The sequence below is a fragment of the Psammomys obesus genome, unplaced genomic scaffold (assembly GCF_907164565.1).
Source record: "Psammomys obesus unplaced genomic scaffold, mPsaObe1.curated_primary_1811, whole genome shotgun sequence".
Taxonomy (NCBI): Eukaryota; Metazoa; Chordata; class Mammalia; order Rodentia; family Muridae; genus Psammomys; species Psammomys obesus.
In genome coordinates, this window is record NW_026590062.1 from 29,819,261 (window position 1) to 29,842,169 (window position 22,909).

At 39.5% G+C, this 22,909-nt stretch overlaps 1 protein-coding gene across 1 annotated transcript in view; it reads left to right on the forward strand.

Annotated features, from left to right (window-relative positions):
• Positions 1 to 22,909, forward strand: part of Usp54 (ubiquitin specific peptidase 54) — an 84,400-nt gene that overhangs the window by 43,718 nt on the left and 17,773 nt on the right. The window contains exons 12-21 of the mRNA XM_055606037.1: positions 1,763 to 1,912; positions 4,412 to 4,580; positions 6,213 to 6,383; positions 10,287 to 10,418; positions 10,564 to 10,941; positions 11,170 to 11,401; positions 13,592 to 13,725; positions 16,128 to 16,295; positions 21,039 to 21,158; positions 22,076 to 22,268. Coding sequence (XP_055462012.1) covers positions 1,763 to 1,912; positions 4,412 to 4,580; positions 6,213 to 6,383; positions 10,287 to 10,418; positions 10,564 to 10,941; positions 11,170 to 11,401; positions 13,592 to 13,725; positions 16,128 to 16,295; positions 21,039 to 21,158; positions 22,076 to 22,268 — 1,847 coding nt within the window. The remainder of the gene's footprint in view (positions 1 to 1,762; positions 1,913 to 4,411; positions 4,581 to 6,212; positions 6,384 to 10,286; positions 10,419 to 10,563; positions 10,942 to 11,169; positions 11,402 to 13,591; positions 13,726 to 16,127; positions 16,296 to 21,038; positions 21,159 to 22,075; positions 22,269 to 22,909) is intronic.

Consider the following 22,909-nt stretch of genomic DNA (forward strand, 5'->3'; position numbering starts at 1 on the left):
ATTTTGGGGAATGGGAAAAAATGTGAGAATAGATCTCATTCTTAGTCAGCTCTTGTCCTAAGGTAGAGACAGCCAGTGTTTTCCTTCAGTTCAAGGAGAACCAGAAAGTCTGGTTTCCTTTGTGCTGGTTTCTGTTTAAGATAGTCCTGTGACTAAGGAGAATCTCTTGTTTTAAATGGCATCATTTAAAACAATAAATGAGAATAAATGATCTGGCATCACATTTTGGGTCTCCTCAAGGAATCTGACTGGAATGGGTTTTGTACAGTAAAATCTTTTCCTTCCTCCCTTTCTCCCTTCCTTCTTCCCTTTCTTCCGTTTGTTTTTTGAGACAGGGTTTCTCTGTGTATCCTTGGCTGTCCTGGACTTTGTAAACCAGGCTGTCCTGGAACTCGCAGAAAGCCACCTGCCTCTGCCTCCTGAGTGCTGGGACAACAGGGGTGCGCCACCACACCAGGCTGCACAGTAAAATCTGAAAAGTAGGTCCGGTTGTTGTTCTTGTTGATTTTTTTGTAGTCTGTATATTTTGTAGTCTGTATTGTTTCTGGCTTAATACATTTTTTTTTGGAGTCAGAATCTCCCAGATGGACAACAACGGGATATGTAGTCTAGTTTGCCCTAATCCTCTGGCTGTTACTCTCTTTACCCTTTATAAAGGACAAAGCATTACAGTTGTATGCTATCACGCCTCATTTTGACTTAATTGTTTTGATTATTTTCTCAGCTAGGTAAATTCCTAGTTGAGGTCAGAACCCTTAACTCAAGTGTTTGTATGTCTTTTAGCACTTCAGAACAGCTAAGCATGTAGAAGTTGAAAAAAAAAAAGAAACTTGAAAGCTGTTTTTTTTTGTTTGTTTTGAAATTGTTTTTGCTTTCTCTTATGCCTCAGAAAAGAAGCCATTTTGGAACTGACTATTGTAGGCCAGGCTAACTTCAGTCTTATGCTCCTCCTGTCTTAGCCTGCCAGGGTTGGGATTGTAGATATGTGCCACCATGTGTAGCTTTTCAGTTCATTTCTAATGAATAATCTGGACTAGCAAAAATATTTCAGCTTCAGGGGAGAAACAAGTCACTATCGTTATTATTTTTAGAAATGATGCACAGATATATTAAAGAGTTTTATTGGATGGAGATGGAGAGAGAGGGAAGGGGAAAGGGGGTGGGGGTGGGGCTGCTGTGACAGAGAAAGGAGAGAGAGAAAGGTAGAGTGGCCACTAAGTACCTGGCCCAGATGATGTCACAGGACGCAGGCAGCAGCCACGGACATAGGACATTGTCAGGACCCTAAAGGTCCCCAAGGGAAGGCCAGCTGAACTGCCTGCACAACACAACACCTAACTTCATTTAAAAAATGGTGATGGCTGCTGGACAAGGCAGTACACATCTGTAACTCTGGCACTTGAGCGGTAGAGAAGCATCAGGAGTTCAGGGTCATTCTAACTATATGGTGAATTCAAAGCCAGTCTGGACTACATGAGGCTCTAGCTCAGTAAAACAACAGCAGCAACATTGATGGAGGAGCTAGGTGTGGCAGTGCATGCTTATAGTTTCATCACTGTAAGGCTGAGGCGTAAACATTGCCATGTGTTTGAGGCCAGACTGTCCTATGCACAGAGTACTACCAGCCAGGGTTGCATAGTGTTGCCTTTTTTGGGGTGTGGGAGAATGAAGAGACATGGTGATGGAGTTTGCTGAGGGATATGTTAGATGGTTGACTATGTGAAGGATCTTTCCCGTCTCTCTCATTTTTTCCTTCTCATAGCTGTTTTTCAGAGTGACAGATGACCGGGCCAAACAGTCTGAACTATACTTAGTAGGAATGATCTGTTACTATGGCAAACATTATTCTACATTCTTTTTTCAAACAAAGATCCGAAAATGGATGTATTTTGATGATGCTCATGTCAAAGAGGTAGGAATATGCAAGTATTTGGTGACTGAAATTTAAAAAAAAATTATCTTATTTGTCTTCAGTTTTTATTTTAATAATTTTGAATGGTGACTCTCTACAATGTTGGTAAGACATACATACTTTTGTGACTGGATTGGCTGTTTTTATTTTTATTTTTTTAATATTTAATTTGGGGGGCTGGAGAGATGGCTCAGCAGTTAAAAACACTGTTTGCTCTTCCAAAGGTCATGAGTTCAATTCCCAGAGACCACATAGTGGCTCAACCATCTATAATGTGAACTGATTCCTTCTTCTGGCAGATGTAAATGCAGATAGAGCACTCATATACATAAAATAATTCTTCTTTAAAAATATTTAATTTTGTTATTTTTAAAACTATGTCTGTATGTGCATACCCACTCATGTGGGTATGTGTATATGCGTGCAGGTGCCCCCCAGAGGCCAGAGGTGTCAGATCCCCCTAGGTCTGGAATTATAGGTGTTTATTAGCTGCCTAACACGGGTGCTGGGAACTGAATACCTGTCTTCTATAAGAGCATTAACCAGTCTTTTTTTTTTTTTTTTTTTTTTTTTTTAATTCTTGGTTTTTGGGACAGGGCTTTTCTATGTAGCCTTGGCTGTCCTGGATTTGGTTTGTAGACCAGGCTGACCTAGAACTCAGAGATTTGCCTCCAGAGTGCTGGAATTACAGGTGTGTACTACCATGCCTGGCTACATTAACCAGTCTTAACTGCTGAGCAATCTCTCCAACCCCCAATTGGTTGTTTTTCTGAAGCAGGGTTTTGTGAGGTCTAGGCAAGCCTCACATTGTAGCCCAGGCTGGCCTCAAATTGGTAGAAGTCCTCCTTCCTTAGCCTCTCAAGTTACAGATAAGAACTATTGAACCTGGCCTTTACCTGCTAAATATAAGGACAATTATTCTTAATTCTATAATAGATAGAAACAGGATATCTTACTATTTTCTCAGTTTTCTCTCTAGGCATTCAACATAGTTTTGTTTATATAGCTGACAAATCATCATCATTATTAAATGGCTTATTTAAATGGAAACATGTGATGCAGGTAATTAGATTATATAATTAACATAGAGTTGAGGATTTTAAACCTGGTGTTATTCATAGGTGATGCTTTTTTCAAGGCTGTTAAAGATTATTCTTTGCTGGGCAGTGGTGACACAAGCCTTTAATCCTAGCAAGGTGAACTCGGTGTTTGAGGACAGCCTGGTCTACAGAGTGAATTCCAGGTCAACCAAAGCTACACGGAGAAACCAAACAAAGCCAAACAAACAAACCAACAAACAAAAACTCCCCCCAAATGAGAAACAAACAAACAAAACAAAAAAAACCCAAACAAACAAAAAAAAACCCCTTCAATTCTAATTTCCCTAGAGAGTCTTATTAGAGGTTAACATGTTTTTAGGGTTGATATGAAACATGGGGCTACAGTGATACAGCAAGAAAGTTGGTCTTGTCAAAAGCCGATTCTATGGATAAAATAGTTTAGGTGTCTGCATCAATTCAGGAGCTGTGTATCATAAAAATCAGCAGCTATGGAGACTGCTGGCCATGTCAATCTGAAATTTGAAGTGAAATCTTTAAAGTCTTTGTCAAATTGTTGTATTGTTGTATTCTCCTTTTTTGGGAAGTAACATTATTTGAGCATTAGTTGTTTTTTTTTTTTTTTTTTAATCTAAAAAGTATTCTTAAAGAACATGAAATAAGATTGATATGTGAAAACATCAATTATGCTTTAAATTAAAGTAATAGCAACTCAGTTTAAGTTTACTGAATATCTGTTATGAGTAAACTACCATTCGAGCTGTCTAACTGGCAAGTCATAGCTTATACCTAAGAATGTGGCTGGTTTAAGCATAAGATAGGGTGAGTGTAGGGGTTTGGTCAGATTGTTGTTTCTATAACTATTATGTTAGTTACTACTCTTCCACTGTGATAGCAGAGCTGAATCCATCACAAGGCTAAAAGTGAGAGGTTCAAACTGTGTTCTATGCAGTTTGACGTTTTATGTCCTGCCATGTGTGAACTCTGAAATTGAATCTCATTTCTTTTAAAGCCTTCTGCAAGAGAGTTTCTATTTTACCTTTCAACTTTGTTAAGATGATATTAATATTTAAGAGAAAATTGTGTAAATGAAAATTTGAATTGAGCTCTTAAATCTAATGTCTATGAAAAGAAGTTGATCACCAAAGTTACTTAGACCCTTCAAATAGCATGTTCACTTTTATGAGATTTTTATATATATATTTCAAAATTGAGTTGATATTTCATAGAAATAAAACTAATTACATTCATTGGTCTTATCTCAAAGAAAAAGTTTAATAGAAAATCATTAAGTTTAGACCTAAGATCTTTTTTGTTTTATTTTCTTTTTCCCTACCTAATTCTTACTGTAAGAAAACCACATTAAGAGAGGAATTATGTTTTTGAACTGTGGATCTGAAGGGAAGTTGTCATATTTATTCTTCTTGTGTTTCTGATTCAGATTGGTCCGAAATGGAAGGATGTGGTGACCAAATGCATCAAAGGGCATTATCAGCCCTTGCTGCTGCTTTATGCAGATCCCCAAGGTACCCCAGTGTCTACCCAGGACCTGCCTCCTCAGGCTCAGTGCCTGTCATACTCCAAGACTTGCTACGATAGTGAAGATTCAGGTGAGTGGCCTAGCCCTGCCACCACCCCGTACAGTCAGATAGTTGGGTCTCATACTTACAAGTTTAGCTCATAGCAAGGAGAAAGGGTCTGTTATAGTAAGAAAGAAATGCTACTTGTGCACAAGCGGATTAGCTTTGTTTTCTTCAGCTTTCAAGAGTCTGTTGCTCAAATCAAAAGTGAGAATGCAACTATGTTTGTTTACATTTAGATACTAAAATAAAATTATAAGGGATACCTCAGTAGCCTTGAACATTGTTAAAGGTTGTTGATTCCTGTTAGCAGTGTTAATGGTCGTTTAAGTGAATTTTTAAAAAGATATGTTTTTGTTTTATTTTATGTGTGTGAGTGTTTTGCCTGTGTGTATGTTGCACTGTGTTTATGCCTGGTGCTTAGAGAATCCAGAAAGTGTTGTTGCATCCTCTGGTTGTTTATGTTATACCATGTGGGTGTTGGAAACTGAACCCCAAGTCCTCTGCAAGAACAGAAAGTGCTCCTAACCACTGAGCCGTCTCGACAGACCCTGGCTTAAGTGAATTGTTAAGAAACACTAGATCACTACAGTGTTACTCTTTGTAGGTGAAAGAGTTTTGTTTAAGTGCAGAGATGATGGTCGTCAGCATATGAACTACTTGTTCCAGTCTAAGCCAACTGATGCCTTCCTATAGAAGTAACTTTGAGCTTATGACTAAAGTCCCAGGATATCCCACAGAGGCTGAGAATATCTGGACTCTAGCCTTCATAGTTCCAGCTTGATTTTTGTAAAGATACCAGATTGGCACTTTTGTTTAGTTTTGAAAGAAAAGGCACTTTCCTTAAATCTTTCTCCTCCCTTTGCATCTTTTTCCTGTCTGGTCTGCTGTATTTCTTCTTGCTATTTTGTTTTGATTTTTTTTTTTTTTTTTTTTTTTTTTTTGAGACAGAGCCTCACTATGTAGCACAGACCAGCCTGAATTCACTGTGTAGCTCAGGCTGGACTTTATTTCATGGTGATCCTCCTGCCTCAGCCTATTCAATTCTGGGCTTATACCAGGTCCAATTGCTTTCTGTTTTGTATCTCGCCCAGACCTGCCCTAATTCTTCCTTCAGTCAAGTACTCATTTGTCTGTTGTGTTTATTTTAGCTCAGGCTTCAGAAAAAAAAATTCTTCTGTTGGGCATATTCACACTAAAGAGTGAATAACAGCCCCATAAGTTTTCAAAGATACTAAAAATGTGTGTCAAGTTTTTAAAGCAACATTATGACAGTGTAGGAGAGAGCTCCTGAGGTAGGGGAACAACTGGCATGTGTGACAGGTTGGCCTGGGGCTTTCCATCTATGTAGATCTTATGTCTCACAACTTTTTCGTTTCTTCCACTTTCCCCATAGGTTTTCTAAAAACCCCACAGTTTTTCACAGTGGCAGGCAAAGTGAGGGCTTCAGCAAGGTAGGGACAGGGGTGGGAGGAATTGTGTGTGTGTCTGGATTACCTGGAAGACGGGTGTTGGGAAGAATGGCTCTGTGGTGTGTTCTTCTCACCCTTCCTTCTAGGAAGTTCTTGCTTATGGGTCTTTGTTGCATCCATCTCCTTTCCTCATGTCCGTCACTGTCCTCTCTTTTCTTACTTTTGCATCTGTGTCTCCTCCTTCCTTCAGGAAGGGAGCCTTCCATTTCAAGTGACACTCGAACAGATTCCTCAGCGGAGAGCTATCCCTACAAACATTCTCACCATGAGTCTGTGGTCAGTCACTTCTCTTCTGACTCTCAGGGGACTGTCATCTATAATGTGGAGAATGATTCCATGTCTCAGAGCAGTCGGGACACAGGTAGGGACTTACAGGTAGAACCCTGCTGGCCCGATTCAATTCCTACATAGACAGTCTCCCAAGAAAAAGAAACTGTGGCAAATAATAAATGATATGCAAGGCAGGAAAGTACCGAATTTGGATAATTGAGCAGTATATAAAGAAACAATGGTCTTGAATAAATAATGATGCTCCATTGCATAGAGCAGTACATCAGGAAGGACCATGCAATATGATTTCAATGTAACTTTTCTTTCTTTCTTTCTTTCTTTCTTTCTTTCTTTCTTTCTTTCTTTCTTTCTTTCTTTCTTTCCTTTCTCTCTCTCTCTCTCTCTCTCTCTCTCTCTCTTATTTGAGACAGGGTTTCTCTGTGTAGCCTTTGGCTGTCCTAGACTAACTTTGTAGACCAGGCTGGCCTTGAACTTACAGTGATCCACATGATTCTGCCTCCCAGAGTGCTGGGATTACAGGCGTATGCCACTGCACCAGCTCATTGTAACTTTTCTTAAGTCTGCCTTTGTCCTGATATTCTTTTGATCCCGTAATATCTGGTTAAACCTCCTTTACCTTGTCTTCTACTTGGTCATGTTCCATGCCATGGTTTTGAGTGTATTTATGAATGGGGAGCACCTATTCATCCTCCTCATGCAGTGTTTCTGGAGGACAGAGGTGCAAATAAAGGATAGTCTACCTATTAATGTACGCTCCTTACAGAAGAATTCTTGAATTGTCTTTATCTGTGGTTATATCAGTAGAAGTCATTACATGACAGAAGAATGGTAAATGACTACTGAAATGAAAAGTTATGAGAACTAGAACAGCTAAGGCATAAAATATTGTCTATATGACAAAGGACTTTGGGGATTTGTGAAGCTCATGGCTTCAGATCAGTGCTTTATACTCTTTATGTTTTCTTTTTTAAAAAAATTTTATATGTGTGGGTATTTTGCCTGTGTGCATATTTTTACACCATGTATGTGCCTGGTAATCCAAAGAGACCAAAAGAGGTCATTGGATCCCCTGGAGCTGGAGTTATGATAGACAGTTGTGAGCTGCCATGTGGGTACTGGGAATTGAATTCAGGTCCTCTGAAAGAGTAGTCAGTACTATTAATTACTGGCCATTCCTCTAGCTCCCCCTTTATTAAGATAGAGAATCTCAAGCATTTCTAAGTACAGCATGCCTGCCCACATGTATTTATCAACTTGTTTCATACCTGAGGCCAAGACCAATGTAACTTTACTTGTACTTTTACTGATGTCCCTTTTCTCAATTATTTCAAGCAAATCGAAGACATTACTTCTTTCATAGATATTTCTTTACATATTACAAAAATATAAATCATTTGTAAATATATTTAAAAATAGTAATGAAGATAGGTTATGTAGTTCAATGTTTGCTTAACATGTGCAAGGCTTTGTGTTTGATTCCTGCATGGGAACAAAAAAAAAAAGGAAAATAATTCTGCTTGCAGCTGCTAAACACTAGTGAGTGGTTCCCTGCTGTAAGTGATGTCTGTACTGGTTTGTATGTTTTACTCAAAATCAAAATGAGATCCATACATATTCATGAGTCTTTTATATTATTTCATTTTTTTTTTAAGATTTATTTATTAGGCTAGGGAGATGGCTCAGTGGTTAAGAGCACTGGCTGATCTTCCAGAGGACCCAGGTTCAATTCCCAGCACCCACATGGCAGCTCAAAACTGTCTCTAACTCCAATTTCAGCGGGCCTCATACCCTTTTTAAAATAAATTTTAAAAAGATTTATTTATTTATTTATTTTATTTTATTTTATTTTATTTTATTTTATTTTATGTATGTGAGTGTTTTACTTGCATGTCTGATGTATGTGCATCATGTGTGTTCCTTAGAAATCTGAAGAAGTTATCAGATTCCCTGGAACTGGAGTTACAGCTGTTTTATGTTACTTCTTAATTTTACTTATTTTTGTTTCTTTCTTCATTTATTGACAAGGTCTTGTTTTGTAGCTGAGGTGGGTCTCCTACTCAAGATGCCCCTGCCTCAGCCTCCTGTGTGCTGGGATTACAGCACATATGAATACTATACCTGGCTTTGTTTGTTAATTTTAAATATTTTGAGTTGGGGTCTTGGTATGTTGCCCAGGCAGTTCTGAAGCTCCTGAGCTTATAAAGCTCCCCTCCTCAGTGTCTTTATTGTTGAGACTACAGGTACATGCCAGTGCATATAGTTAGGTTACTTTTAATGAATAGACTCCCCCCACCCCCACTTTTCCTTTGCAATTGATGGTTGAAAACTTGGTTGATTGATGTGTGTATTTCCCAGGTTCTGAATTTTGCTGGCATCATTCTTATGGTTCTTGAGCATTTTCTTTCTTCTTCTTTGTTTTGTTTTTGAGACAGGGTTTCTCTGTGTAGCCTTGGCTATTTTGGAGGACTCTATAGACCAGGCTGGCCTTTAACTCACAGAGGATCCACCTGCCTATGCCTATTGAGTGCTGGGATTAAAGGCATATTCCACCACTGTGTAATGAAGAATAATGTTTAAGAGCCTTGAAACAAAAACTCACCTATGGATAGTACCAGGTTTATGGACATAGAATTTTGTTCAGACTCATTGGGTTTTTCTTGACAACTACTGTGTAGATGGTATTAGGTGCAATTGTTTTTAAAGCCATCTTTCTGGAATTGTGGGTCAGTGAGAAGCCACTGAGGGAGTGATGAGGAGAATCCCTAGTGATTCAACCTTGGTATATTCAGTGCTTCAGGTAATTTTCTCTTTTTTAAACTCCTTCTCTTTGTTTGAAATAAACAAACAAATGGATAAAGCAATAAAAGATTGTATGGAGCAATTGGTTGGGAATAGAACCCATCACATTATATTCCTGATAACCTGAGTGCCTACAAGGCTCTTGTATATGATTTGTTAGCTCCCATGCATTTGAGAACCTGGGTGATTTCTCTCAGCCTGTCTTCAAACTTAATTCACGTTCTGGATTCCGGCTGCTTAGCTGATTATATCTCTTAGAATTTGACCTTTTAAAAATATAAATCATGCTTATACATTAGCATACTGTGGGCAAAGATGCAGGGCAAGTTACATAAAATAGAACTCTCTTGGGGTTTCTCAGTGATTACTGATAAAGAATTAGGTATGTTTGAGTGAAGTTAGATTTGATGAAGCATAGATTGGATTTGAGAATGAGAATTAATCAAAATGAAATGCCTTTTAAAATTCACATTTAAAGAGGATTTAGAACAGATTCCCAAAGCCATACATAATGAGAGCTGTTGCTAAATAAATAAAAGCAAATTCTGGCTTCAGTTTATGAGAATGGGAGGTAAGGGTGATGCATGCCTATAATTCCAGTGCTCAAGAATTGAGGCAGGAGAATTACTCTGAGTTGAGGCCAGCCTGGATTGTATAAAATAAAAAGCAAGACCCTAACAAAACTCTGCCTTAATAAAGTAAAATAAAAGCCACTCACATCAGATTTAAAAAAGAAAGAAAGAAAAATGGAAGAAAGAACAAAAAATGTGAATTCGTGACATTTTTAGATTTTTTTTTCTCGTTTGGAAATTACAAAGTGCTAGAGATAGAGCTCAGGGCCTCAGTGTCTTTCCAGGGATTGATTCCTCAGCACCACAAGAGCAAACAAGTTACTAATCAACAGCTTTACTTCTTCTGGGTCACTGGGAAAGACGAGTGTGAAACTGGTGATTGTTTGAGATGTGCTGTAGATTTGGAAGGCACCACTGGGTGAGCTTCTTTGTACTTAACTACGGAGAACCTTACATTTGTGTCAGATAGCTCTGACCCTGCAGCTTCTGATTTAGGTATATAGTAAATTTGTGACACTGTTACAAATCCCAAAGGGAGGTCGGTCAGGAGGGTAAGGGCCAGTTACAGGAAGCAGCTTGCTTCCATCTTCTTTCTCTTTCAGGACACCTGACTGATAGTGAATGTAACCAGAAACACTCGTCAAAGAAAGGGCCCCTGATAGAACGCAAGAGGAGCTCTGCTCGCATTAGGAGGAAAGGCGATGAGCCACCAGCCTCAGGATACCACAGTGAAGGCAAGCCATTTACACCCTTTTATTTCCTTCATTAAACTTTTGTCTTTTTTGCCAAAGAGACTTTCCTTACTTTTTTAACTTTAGGGTTAGAACATTTGTGATTATTTTAAACATCTTTATTTCTTTTCTTTTCTCTTGTTTTTAGGAGAAACACTGAAAGAGAAGCAGGCTCCTAGGAATGCCTCCAAATCCAGCAGTACCAGCAGGTTAAAGGATTTCAAAGAGACAGTCAGCAATATGATCCATAGCCGGCCTTCCTTGGCTTCTCAGACCAATGCAGGATCTCCCAGTACAGGCAGGGCAGGACACCAGCCAGACAAGATACCACCAAAGAACTTATCTTTATACTCTCGGGACTGGGAAACAGAGAGTACCAGTAGTGAGGCAAAATCCAGTTCTTCTGGCAAGTACCGCCCAACATGGAGACCCAAAAGAGAGTCTCTGAATATTGACAGCATTTTTAGTAAGGACAAAAGGAAGCATTGTGGCTACACCCAGCTTAGGACCTTTCCTGAAGATGCAGGTGAGCAGAGAATAAGGGGACAAATGAGATTTCAAATAGAATTGATTTATATGTTTAAAAATCCTGAGTTTTTTGGTATAGTTGGCAAGGAACATTTTTATTCTGATGTCACATGCTTTGTGAAAATAAGACTTTAGTGAATGTCTGGAGGGAGGGTTTAATTAGATTTTAATTTAGGTAAACACTAAATGTGCTTCATTTTCTATACCTGTCCTTTGATTGGGATAGCTAAAGAATTTACACCAGATGAAATAAGCAAGCCAGCTGCTTATGACATTAAAGATGGTGGACCAAGATCGCAGCATAAACCCTGGGGACCTGCCCGGCCAAGCTCTTATCTCTTAGAGCAGCATCCTCGCCTAATCCAGCGGATGGAATCTGGCTATGAGAGCAGTGAGAGGAACAGCAGCAGCCCAGTCAGCTTGGATGCAGCCCCACCTGAGAGCTTGAATGTCTACAGGTATTGTCTGGCCTTTTATTTAATAGCAATAGTTTCTAGCAGCAACGTTCCTACCTACTTGGAGCTTTCAACTAAGGGTAAGCAAGAAGAGATAGGTTTTAGCACTAACTTCTTTATCTTTACTATAACAGCAGCACCCTCTGTTGGGAGGAGGAGTAAAGGCAGTGGCTTTTTAGTTCAAGCATTAGCTGTACAATAATAGTTGCTTAGTACATACTTAAAACATTATGAAGCTGGAGTAACACAGAGAATGCTAAGAAGTCTGGTCTTGAGTTCATTTGGTAGCCCAGACTGACCTTAAACTTAAGTTGACTCTTTTGTCTCATTTCCGGGATGCTGAGATTGCAGGAGTGCCCTATCATATACATTGTTAATATTTATAGTCTTATATTTTAAAAATTGGTTAGTTGGGGATGAAGACATCACTTAGCTGTTAAAAACACTTGCTGCTTTTGCAAAGACCCAAATTTGGATCTCAGCACCCACGTCAAGTAACTGTAGCTTTAGGGAGCTTGACAATCTACTCTGTCTTCTACAGGCACCCACACACATGCATGCACATACACATATACACAAATCAAAATAATTGCTTAGTAAATATTTTTTAACAAAAGAATGAATTAGTGAATCAAGACATGATTTTAAAACCAGCGAAGACATGCAACCTGTAATTTATTCTTGATTTCTCTCTTGGTTTTGGGTTTCTGGGAACCCAATTATGAAACCATTGATAATCATAATCTCATATAATAGTTTAGTTGGGGAGCTCATTATTCCCTGCCTGAAGGCCTCATTGTGTTCTGAATACATTGATTTTAGTGAATTGCCATGAAAGAGTGATTGTACCTTCTACCACAGTGTTGCTATATCCTTGAAGTTCCCCACTCTTCTGGCCTATTTACTGGACCCTGTTCAGTTTTATATGTGAGAAAATGCAATAAAGGTTTAGTTAGCTGGGCTTGGATATAGCTCAGTGGGTACTTGCCCAGCATGGGAAGATTCCCAGTTCTGCCCTTCAAAATAAAAGACATCAATAAAAAAGAGGAAGAGGGCTGGAGAGATGGCTCAGTGGAAAAGAGCACTGTATGCTCTTTCAGAGGTCCTGAGTTCAATTCCCAGCAACCACATGGTTCACAACCATCTATGCTGGGATCTGATGCCCTCTTCTGTCATGCAGGTGTATATGCAGGTAGAGCACTCATAAGTAAGTAAAAATCTTTTTAAAAAAGAGGAAGATAATACATGTGAGAATATGTTCATTATTTCATGTGATAAAATTTGAATGTCTACTACATGCACAAGATGTAAAGGAAACAAGATTTTTAAAAACTTAATTCAGAAGCAGTATAGTAGAATGAGTGAGTTTATTAAGAAAGCAAACAAAAGATGAAAAAATGAGTAGTGGGCAGCAGATACTCAACAAGACATAATAAAATGAGTATATAACAGTCAGAGACGACTGGAGTAGTCTAATTGAGAATGCAAACAAAAGGTAACATCATCAGTCAGGAGCTCACAGACATTTCAGCAGACATTGACTGGGGAAGGCCCCTTGAGGCAGCCAGCTGGAGTTCCTGATTGAGATAAACCTGAGCAGAGCAGAGTATTCCTTGGCTGAGGCTTCCAAGTAAAAGAACAAATGACAGCAAATAGGTAACACCATCAAATTGGGGCTTACAGTCATCTAGCAGAGACTGGCTAGAGAAGCTGAACAGCCAGCTGCAGCTTCTTACTGAAAGAGTCCTGGTAGAGGGTCCTCTTCTGTCCTTTCTGTTGATGACATTTTAATTTCTGTTCATATTGTAGGCATTTGTATTTTATGGGATAAATAATAATAGCTTTGGTTGGAGATAGTCTGCTACATAGTAGTTGTTGGATTTTTGTTTGTTTTTTGAGACAGGGTTTCTCTCTGTAGCCCTGGCTGCCCTGGATCCCTTCCCTTTCCCTTCCCCTTCCCCTTCCCCTTCCCTCTTCCCCTTTCCCCTCTCCCCTCTCCCCTTTTTCTTTTTCTTTTTCTTTTTAATTTATTTTCCTGCCTCAGCCTCAGGAGCAGCTTTATTGTGGTTTTTCTCCAGGACCCTTGGTTTCCAAGCTTTTATGATGTTTGCTTTCTATGTTGGATTTTAGTCTTAGGAGGGTTGTTAGAAGCCACCTTTTGAAACTTTTACTACTCTTGATTCTCTTTTGAAGGGATCACAGTACAAAGACACCAGTTGGGTTTGTCCCTTCTTGGCGTCATATCCCGAAGTCTAACAGCAGTAGCATCCTGGAGGTAGACTCCACAGCATCCATGACCGGCTGGACAAAGACTCAACTTCTCTCAGGTAAACAGAAAGATACTAGATTTGGGGAACTGAATTTGACTACCAGTTCTATTTGGGAAACAGCCTTACTGAGCATACTTCAACTTGAAGGCAGGTGTTGTTTGAGAATTTTATCAAAATGCAAATGTGTATGCTGGAGACCTAGCTCAGTTAGGTAGTACTTGTTATATACATGACAACCAGAGTTCAATTCCCAACATGCTGGGTTGGCAAACCCATGGATCTCACTGGCCAGTTAGCCAGCCAAACTTAATCAGCAAGTTCCAGGTCCTGCTTGAGAGGACATGCCTCAAAAAGCAAAGAGGATGTACTAAGGATAGTACTTAAGTTTGATCTCTAGCCTCTCAATGCAACCCCAACGTGAATGAATATACACACTCATCCAAACACTCAAGCCCAAGTGTAATTTTGGAGGCTTTTCATATGCTTTCTTTCAGTTTTCCACAGCTTGCCTGAACATTTTAACATTAGAAAGAGTTTTGTGGAAATGAGTAGGGAAAGAAATATGGTACATGATGGTAAAAACAGTTCCATTCTTTAGATGAGTAAGTCCTAGGGTTTTCTTTGGTATAGGCAATCTCTTGAGAAATGAATTCCTTTGTGATTTGTGTTCTGAACTGAGATACAATATAGACATATGAGCAAAACTATGAAATTAGCGAGTCAAGTTTATTCCACCCTTGCTTCTGTATCACAGTCTCATTACCAGTTGAGTGATAGGTTCCTACTGAATGGTTCTTAGAGGCAGGTGGAAAGGAGTATGCAAGAATTGTAATTAGAAGGCATAAACCTTCTTAGGTATGCGTCTCCACACTTGATAGGCAGAAGTTTGTAGAGAGACAGCTGCACTTGGAATCCTGGTTAAGTTGAAGGACTGGCAGAAGACATGTCTGCTTCCCAGTGAACTTACATACTGTGCTCCCTGTCCACATTTTAACTTATGTGATAGTGAGTAACATTACTTTAAGAACCTTGTGAATGTGGATGAACCTACTACCCCTTCTGTTCTCTTCAGATAGATGGCACCTTTTTAGGATAATTAAAACGGAGTCTCATGGTTTTTCCTGTTAGTTTTCAGTTCTGTATCAGCTGGACAGAATAAAATCTAGTAGTTTTTCAACAGGCAAAAGATATTTAGCATTGTGGTGACATTTTCCCACATATGCACAGACCCACATGTGAAAAAGTGCACACATGCGGATGCACACACACACCGAAAGACAAAATAAACTGAACTATGGAAACAAATTGGGTTCAGCAGTTCAATAACCTGCCTTCTACCTCCTGAAACTGAAGGGACCGCTGTTAACACTGTGGTATGTCTGCTTATATCAACGTATAGCCGTTTATGTACATGCATATAGGCCTCACTATTAAAAATGAAGTCTCAACATACATACTACTCCATCTCCCAAACTTTTGCTTGATTTATTATGTATATCATTTTCAATCTATTTAAACTCAACAGTGAGATCTTTAAAGGTGAGTTTTCACTGTGGACGTTTTACAAACTGATTTAAACAGGTGGAGGAAATTAAGACAGTGAAAAATGACTACTTTTTTTTTTTTTTTTTGGTACCAGGCATTGAACCTAGGAGTTTAGGTGGTCATACATGTTAGGCAAGTGCTCTGCTGCTGAGCTATATCCCAACATCTTTTTGCTGTTTTTTTTTTTTTTTTTTTTTTCTATGACAGGTTTTCTCTGTGTAGTCTGTATTGGCCTGAAACTTAATATTATAGCTTAGGCTGGTGTTGAACTTATGGCAGTTCCTTTGTTTCAGCTTCATAAGTGCTGATGTTACATTAGTACCATGTCTAGACACTCTCTGAGACAAGGTCTTGCCAAGTGGTCTAGGCAGGCTTTGAACTTAACTCTATAAGCCAAGTAAGTAGGCCTTGGGCTTGTTACCCTCCTCCATCACCCTTTGAAGTACCTGGGATCATGGGTCCGTGCCATCAGCCCCCACTGAATTTAACCTACTGGACCTGAAGTCAGATCTGTCATTTGCCATCTGTATTACCTTTCTGTGTCTCTGTTTTCTTTTTTTCTAAAAGGGATATCATGATTATCCCATTTACCTTATCACTTGAAAGAATTAAATAAAGTAATATATGTAAAAATGCTTTTAAAACCGTTCTTAGTATATTGAAAATTCTTGGAGTTATGCTGTTGCTGAAATATTAATGAATATTACTATATTAAATATTAATGAAATATTGAAAAAATATATGTTGTTATCAATATTCATGTCCTGTCTCTTTCTCTGAATCTGATAAAGAAAGCACTGTCCAAAACACAAATTGGAAAGCAAAAGGAAAAATGCCGTAGCAACCATTAAGTCAACAGGTAATCAACTAGATTCTGGAAATGTTGTAATTTTTATTCTTTGCTTGTATCTCAGATACAGGGATCACCTCTAAAAGTGAGCTGGATGAACTACAGGAAGAAGTGGCCAGGCGGGCCCAGGAACAAGAACTTCGAAAGAAACGGGAAAAGGAATTAGAGGCTGCTAAAGGATTTAACCCCCATCCCAGCCGATACATGGACTTGGATGAACTGCAGAATCAGGGTAATTGTGAGAATTAGGCTGTAGGTAATGGGGACAGAGAGAAAAGACAAAAAGTACGATCCACACTTAGACATTTTTTATCCACTGTTTAGTAATATTTGATTTTATCTTGGTTCAACTATTGTAAAGAGAGTTAAGTTTGAATTGAGAAACTTATTGATTAGAGATAGCATTACTTCTAGGACCATCCAGTAAAGACCTGAAGTAACGCTAGCAGCTAGAGGGATGCCTTCGTCATTAAGCACCTGTTCTTCTAGAGGACCCAGCACCTATGTGGTGGCTCCAAACCATCTGCAACTCCAGTCCCAGGGCATCCGAAGCCCTCTTCTGTCCTCCACAGGCACTAGGAACATAGGAGGTACACAGACATATATGCATGCAAAATGCCTATAATACACAGAAAATTAAAAAGGCTTCAAGCCTGATGGTTAGAGATCATTGAGGGAAAGTGGTTCCCATAACATCTATAAGATATGTAGTAAGTAAAATGAATCTTAATTGAGAGAGCCAAAAAGGGTGGTAATTTTTTTTAATGTTGGGCCAGAGGCAGAACTTGAGGCAGGACTTATGCCAGGCAGGCTCTCTGTCTCGAGTTTTGTTTTTATTTTTGGTTTTGGGGTTCTCCCTTTGTTGCCCAGGCAGGCCTTGTTCTCATATCTTCCTGCCTTAGCCACTCAAGCAACTGGGGTAGTAGCTTTGTGTCTTCACACTCATCTACAATTTATTTTTGATCACATGACAACTCGTTTTCAAATCTTAGATGATGTGCATAGACTTAAACTTCCTCAACTGCCTCGTGTTAGTTACTTACTCCAATCAAAAACCACAAAAACAAATTAGTTTTGGGTTATCACTTTGTGCCAAGAGACTAGAGTTCAACAGTTTGAGATATCTTCTTGATGTAGGCTTTGAAACATTTACCTAAGTTTTTCTTTCTCTAAAATGAATGTATTGCTTTTATTGCTTGGAATCTGCCTTAAACAGCATGAAGTCTGAGGTCAGTGCCCTTCAACTGGCTACTTCTCCTCAGCTCTTTCCATGAAAGTAGCTTTTTTGATTAAGTAGTCTTAACTGAGGGCACCTTTTCTAATCTTACTGTGGTGGTTTTGTTTTTCTTCTCCTCCTTCTTCTTCTTCCTTCTTCTTCTTCTTCTTCTTCTTCTTCTTCTTCTTCTTCTTCTTCTTCTTCTTCTTCTTCTTCTTCTTCTTCTTCTTCTTCTTCTTCTTCTTCTTTTATAATACTAGGGATTGAACTCAGGGCCTCACACTTGCCAGTATTTCTACAGCAGAGCCATCTTCATCCCCACTTCTATAGCCCCTTACTTTGCACATGCCAGGCTCTCTACAGCAGAGCCCACATTACCTGCCCCCTTTTTTCTTTGATTCAGGACAATTTTTGTATGTGTTTCCCAAGTTATTAGTTGTGTTTGTTTCGAAACGAGCTTTAAAGCCTGGTGTGGTGGCACATGCCTTTAGTTCCAGCACTTAGTGGGCAAGATGGACAGATCTCTGAGTTCAAGGCCAGCCTGGTCCACCACGCTAGTTCCAGGACAGCCAAGGAAGAGAAACCCAGCTTCCAAACAAAACGAAACGAAACGAAACGAAACAAAACAAAACAGCTTTAAAATTTCTATTTCATTTAGATGTTTCTATATTCAGAACTGCAAATCTATTTTTCATTTTGAACTCAAAATGTTCCAGTTTTATATTCCAGTTTTATATTACTCTTTGTGTATGTATGTTTGTATGTGTATTGGTACACATGTTTTTCAACTGTGTGTGGAAGACAGATGACATCCTTAGCAAATTTTTTTTTTTTTTTTTTAATTTTCCCTTCTCCTGTGATACGTTCTTTAGTCTGGAACTTAGCTGAGTAGGCTAGTCTGGTTGGCCAGTGAACCCAAATGACACACCTATTTCTGCCTTCCTAGTGCTGGGATTGCAAATGGACACTCCTACCTGGTTTTATTCAGTGTAAGTTTTGGGCATGAAACTCAGGGTCTCATCATGCTTGCAAGACCAGCCTTAGCTACCTCCTCAGCCTTTTTACCCTTCTTTTTTGAGACCATGTCTTGTTGCTCTTTAGCCTTCACTGGCCAATCATTCACTTTGTAGATTAGGTTGTCCTCATGTTTGCTACAGTTCTCCTCCCAAGTGCTAAGATGACTGGCATGAGACACCATACACTACTACTGAAAGAGGAAATTTGTTATCTTTTTCCTTGTCTTTTCCATACTCTCTTAGTTAAACCATGCATTAGAGTTGAAGAGGAATCACACTGATTATGTTTTATTGTCAGTTCTCTATAAGCTTTGCAGCAGCCTCACCTAGAAGAGTAAAGCCTGGAGTGATAGGATTCTAGATGATAAAGATTTAAATCTATTATACTAATTCATTAACTATAGCTTGCCTAGGTCTTTGTAAAGTCAAGAACTTTTACATGGTCCCACTATCCTGCTGATTGTGGGATTATATGTGTGCACTTAACGCCTGGCCTCTCCCCACACCCTTCCCAAACTACTATCTCTTAATTGTAAAGATGTTTAGACTTAGTTGATTCCAATTATAATGAAAGAACTTTGGGTCTAGGACTGGGAGAAATCAGAGTTCTTTTCCCCCTTCTCTCCCTTCCTGGACAGGGTTTCTCTGTGTAGCCTTGTAGCCTTGGCTGTCCTGTACTCACTTTGTAGACCAGGCTGGCCTTGAATTCATAGAAATCCACTTGCCTCTGCCTCACGAGTGTGGGGATTACAGGCATGCACCACCGCGCTCGTCTGGGAACTAGGAGTTCTAGAAATGGGGTAGAAATTGACAGCCATGTTTTCAGAACCTACTTACTTTCCACTGTCTTCTTTCTTTCTAAATGCTAACTGGTGTAGGAATTGAATTCTAGTTAGATAAGAGTCTTTCTTATTGTGTCCATCTGGAGGTAAGTTGAATATAGGGGAAGGGTAACATTATGAATTCTCAGACTTTTTATTCCATTTCATTTTTCCTTTTCTCTTCTGTTGTTTTCATTTTTTGAGACAGGATCTCATTATGTAACCATGTCTAGCTTGCAACTTGCTGTGTAGATCAGGGATCTTCCTACCTTTGCCTCCAGAGTGCTGGGAGATAACAGGCCATCATACCTGTGACCATGTGAAGGCTTAGTGTCAATTCCAAATATAGGTGAATTAACATTATAACTTACTAACAATGTATGGTTGTACATGAATAGAAAGTAAGGATACCTAATGGTCTTTCACAAAAGTGTCTTTACTATACTTAGTGCTTTTCATCTGTCACTGTTCTTGGACTGCTCTTTTGTATCTACTCTCACTCATATGTACTTTGGGAGTAGGGAGAAATTGCCCATGTTGTTATTTGTGAGGTAGCTTTTTAGGGATGGATACTTTCAGTGCATGAGGCATGATAAAAGCAAAAACTTTTCATTGCTAAAGAAAGATCAGTTCATGTAACAACAAATGTAGTTCTGTGCTGTGGTAGATACATTGAAGTAGCAACTATAGAGTACCTCTGCCCAAGAGGTGTACTGACAGCAGGGGTAAAGGGAGAATTATAGTTGTATGAAGAAGCGGCATGGATGATGTTCTGCAGAATAGTAAACCATGTGGTTTACTAGTAGACCAATAGTAAACCATGTGGTTACAGCAGTAGAAGTCTGGAGTGTCTGATGGTAGATGACAAGGTATGTCCTGTTATTTTGTGGAAGCAGTTCAGTTCCAGGCACAGAGTCATGTTGTTACTATGGAAAATACTTTCCTTTTGGAGGTATTAGGGTTGGAATCCAGATATGGTATCACATGACTGTTCCACTTTCCTGGCCTTGGTTAGGTCTCAGGTTAAAACAAAGATGGATGCCTTACTTGTTCTAAAGACTTTTTTAAAAAATTCTTTATTAATTACACTTTATTTATTTTGTATCCCCCCTGTGGTTCCCTCCCTCCTCCCATCCCAATCCCTCCCTTCCTCCACCCTCTGCATGCATGCCTCTCCCCAAGTCCACTGATAGGGGAGGTCTTCTTTTCCTTCCTTCTGATCCTAGTCAATTAGGTCTCATCAGGAGTGACTGCATTGTCTTCTTCTGTGGCCTGTGGCTTCCTCCTTAGGGGGAGGTAACTAAAGAGCAGGCCAATCAGTTCATGTCAGAGACAGTCCCTGTTCCTATTACAATGGAACCCACTTGGATACTGAACTGCCATGGGCTACATCTGTGCAGGAGTCTTAGGTTATCTCCATGCATGGTCCTTGGTTGGAGTATCAGTCTCAGAAAAGACCCCTGTGCTCAGATTTTTGGTTCTGTTGTTCTCCTTGTGGAGTTCCTGTCCTCTCCAGGTCATACTAACTCCCCTTCTTTCATAAGATCCCCTGCACTCTGCCCAAAGGTTGACCATAAGTCTCAGCATCTGCAGGGTAGAGCCTTTCAGAGCTCCTCTGTGTCAGGCTCCTGACTTGTTCTCTCTTTTCGCCTTCTTCTGATGTCCATCCTCTTTGCCTTTTGGGATGGGGAGTGAGCATTTTAGCAGGAGTCCTCCCTCTTGATTAGTTTCTGTAGGTGTACAGATTTTAGTAGGTTTATCCTATATTATATGTCTATATGAGTGAGTATAGCAATGGATAGTTCGACAAAGCGTAGACCAGTGGTATAACAACAAGGATCTGTGTTTCCAAAAGAGAAGGAACAGTACCTAGGAGAAGTTGGAATTAATTATAATAAAATGAAAAGTGCTGGCCCTTTCAGGGAGGAGTGACGGCTTTGAAAGGTCCTTGCAAGAGGCAAATTCAATATTTGAAGAGTCGCTGCATCTGGAACAAAAGGGAGACTGTGCTGCAGCTTTGGCTCTCTGTAACGAAGCTATCTGTAAGTAACTCAACTGCCACGGCTATGGCATTTTTGACTAACTCTGCAGTAGGTAGTAGTGTTGTTATGCAGACGGCCATATGAACAGTTTTTAATGTCTCTTGTGTTCCCAAGCTGAGGCCAGCTAGCTATCCTTGCCCTTCAGATTTCAAAATGTACCTGGTGGTATCCCTGTGGTCTGTGGACATTTACTGGAACATCCTCAACAGGAAACCATAGATGATTTCTTCAGCTGTGTCTGCCTTTTTACCCCCAAATAAAGTTAGACTGCACGTATGAGGCTAGCCTCTTCCTCTAGCCACTGACTAATGAGCAGGAGAACGGAATGAACTGACCCTGACTCCCTAGGCTAGTAACTTTTCATTGTGCGCCATTCTTTTTATTTCTCCCCTGCCTCTCTGGTATGCTGTACCATGATTTAACAACAACAGACTAAGGCTAAGAGTTGGTATCTGATTCTTAAATTAAATTCTTAAATTCAGTACCCTTGAAGCTGTGCTCTGTTCAGACAGGCATATATGGGCTTGGACTTTATTTTTTGCCATTGGCCATCAGAAACAGGGAGTTGGGAGCAGAGTATGGAGGCCAGAGTCAGACAGGCCAGTGAAAAGATAGAGCGCTAGGGTTCCAAGTGCTGGTGTGTCTGCCTGGCTCCTCTCAAGTTTTGTTGTCTTTTCTTTACTGCTTTGTTTGTTCAAATTGGAGTTAACTTGTTTGGCCTCCATGGCTTTCGTGAATGTTTCCTAGAGTCAGAGCTGGTTCTGTGCCCTGGACAGCGCATGCATAGTCCATGCCTTGCATTCCTGCTGCATATTTTGTTTTACTGCCTATCTTTGCTTGGTTTTGGTTTAGTTTTTGTTCTTTTATTTTTGTTTGTATTTTGTGTTGTTTCTGCTATATTTTCTTTTGCATTTTAGCTAAACTAAGACTTACCCTGCATGGTGCCAGCTCTAGCACGCACAGCAGAGCCCTAGTCGATAAGAAGTTGCAAATCAGTATTCGAAAAGCACGAAGTCTGCAGGATCGCATGCAGCAGCCATCATCGCAGCAGCCGGTGCAGCCCTCAGCCTCTCTCCCATCACAGGGGGGTGCCCTCCCTCAGCTGACAAGGTAGTGCTTGAGAACCACATTAGTTTATGGACATCAGGGGAGGAAGTGACCAGGGGTTCTCCATAGCAAGAACTCCTGTCTTCTTCACTACCAGGGAAGAGAGAAAGATATTACTAAGATTTTCTTCTGTAAGGTCAGGTATACAAAAGCTCATTGTACAGATGGTCCTTTTCTTAAACTTCTAGAAAGATACAAAATAGTACAAAATAACAAGCTATCAAAATTTCCTGGACTTGTATAATAATATTATTATTATATTTGTATTCATTTTGTTCTTATTTTTTTTTTTTTTTATGTTGTAGTTGTAACCATTTGACTTGGGGATTTCAAAGTTTCCCCGTCCCTCACAGAGAAAATAACCAGTTTATTTTACTTTGATTAAACCATAGGGAAGAGACACAAAGATTTTCTTCGTTTGCTTCTCTAAGGTCAGGTCAAGGAAAAAGTCCTAAGAGATACCTGGCTAGTTTCCACATTTTGGGGGTTTAAATTTGGCTTTTACTTAGAATAAATGAATATAAATAAAAATTAATATTGACTATTAATAAGTTTGAAAAGTTTTCAAAATACAAGCCTGATAAAAACATAACCTTTTGTGTGTGTGTGTGTGTGTGTGTGTGTGTGTGTGTGTGTGTGTGTGT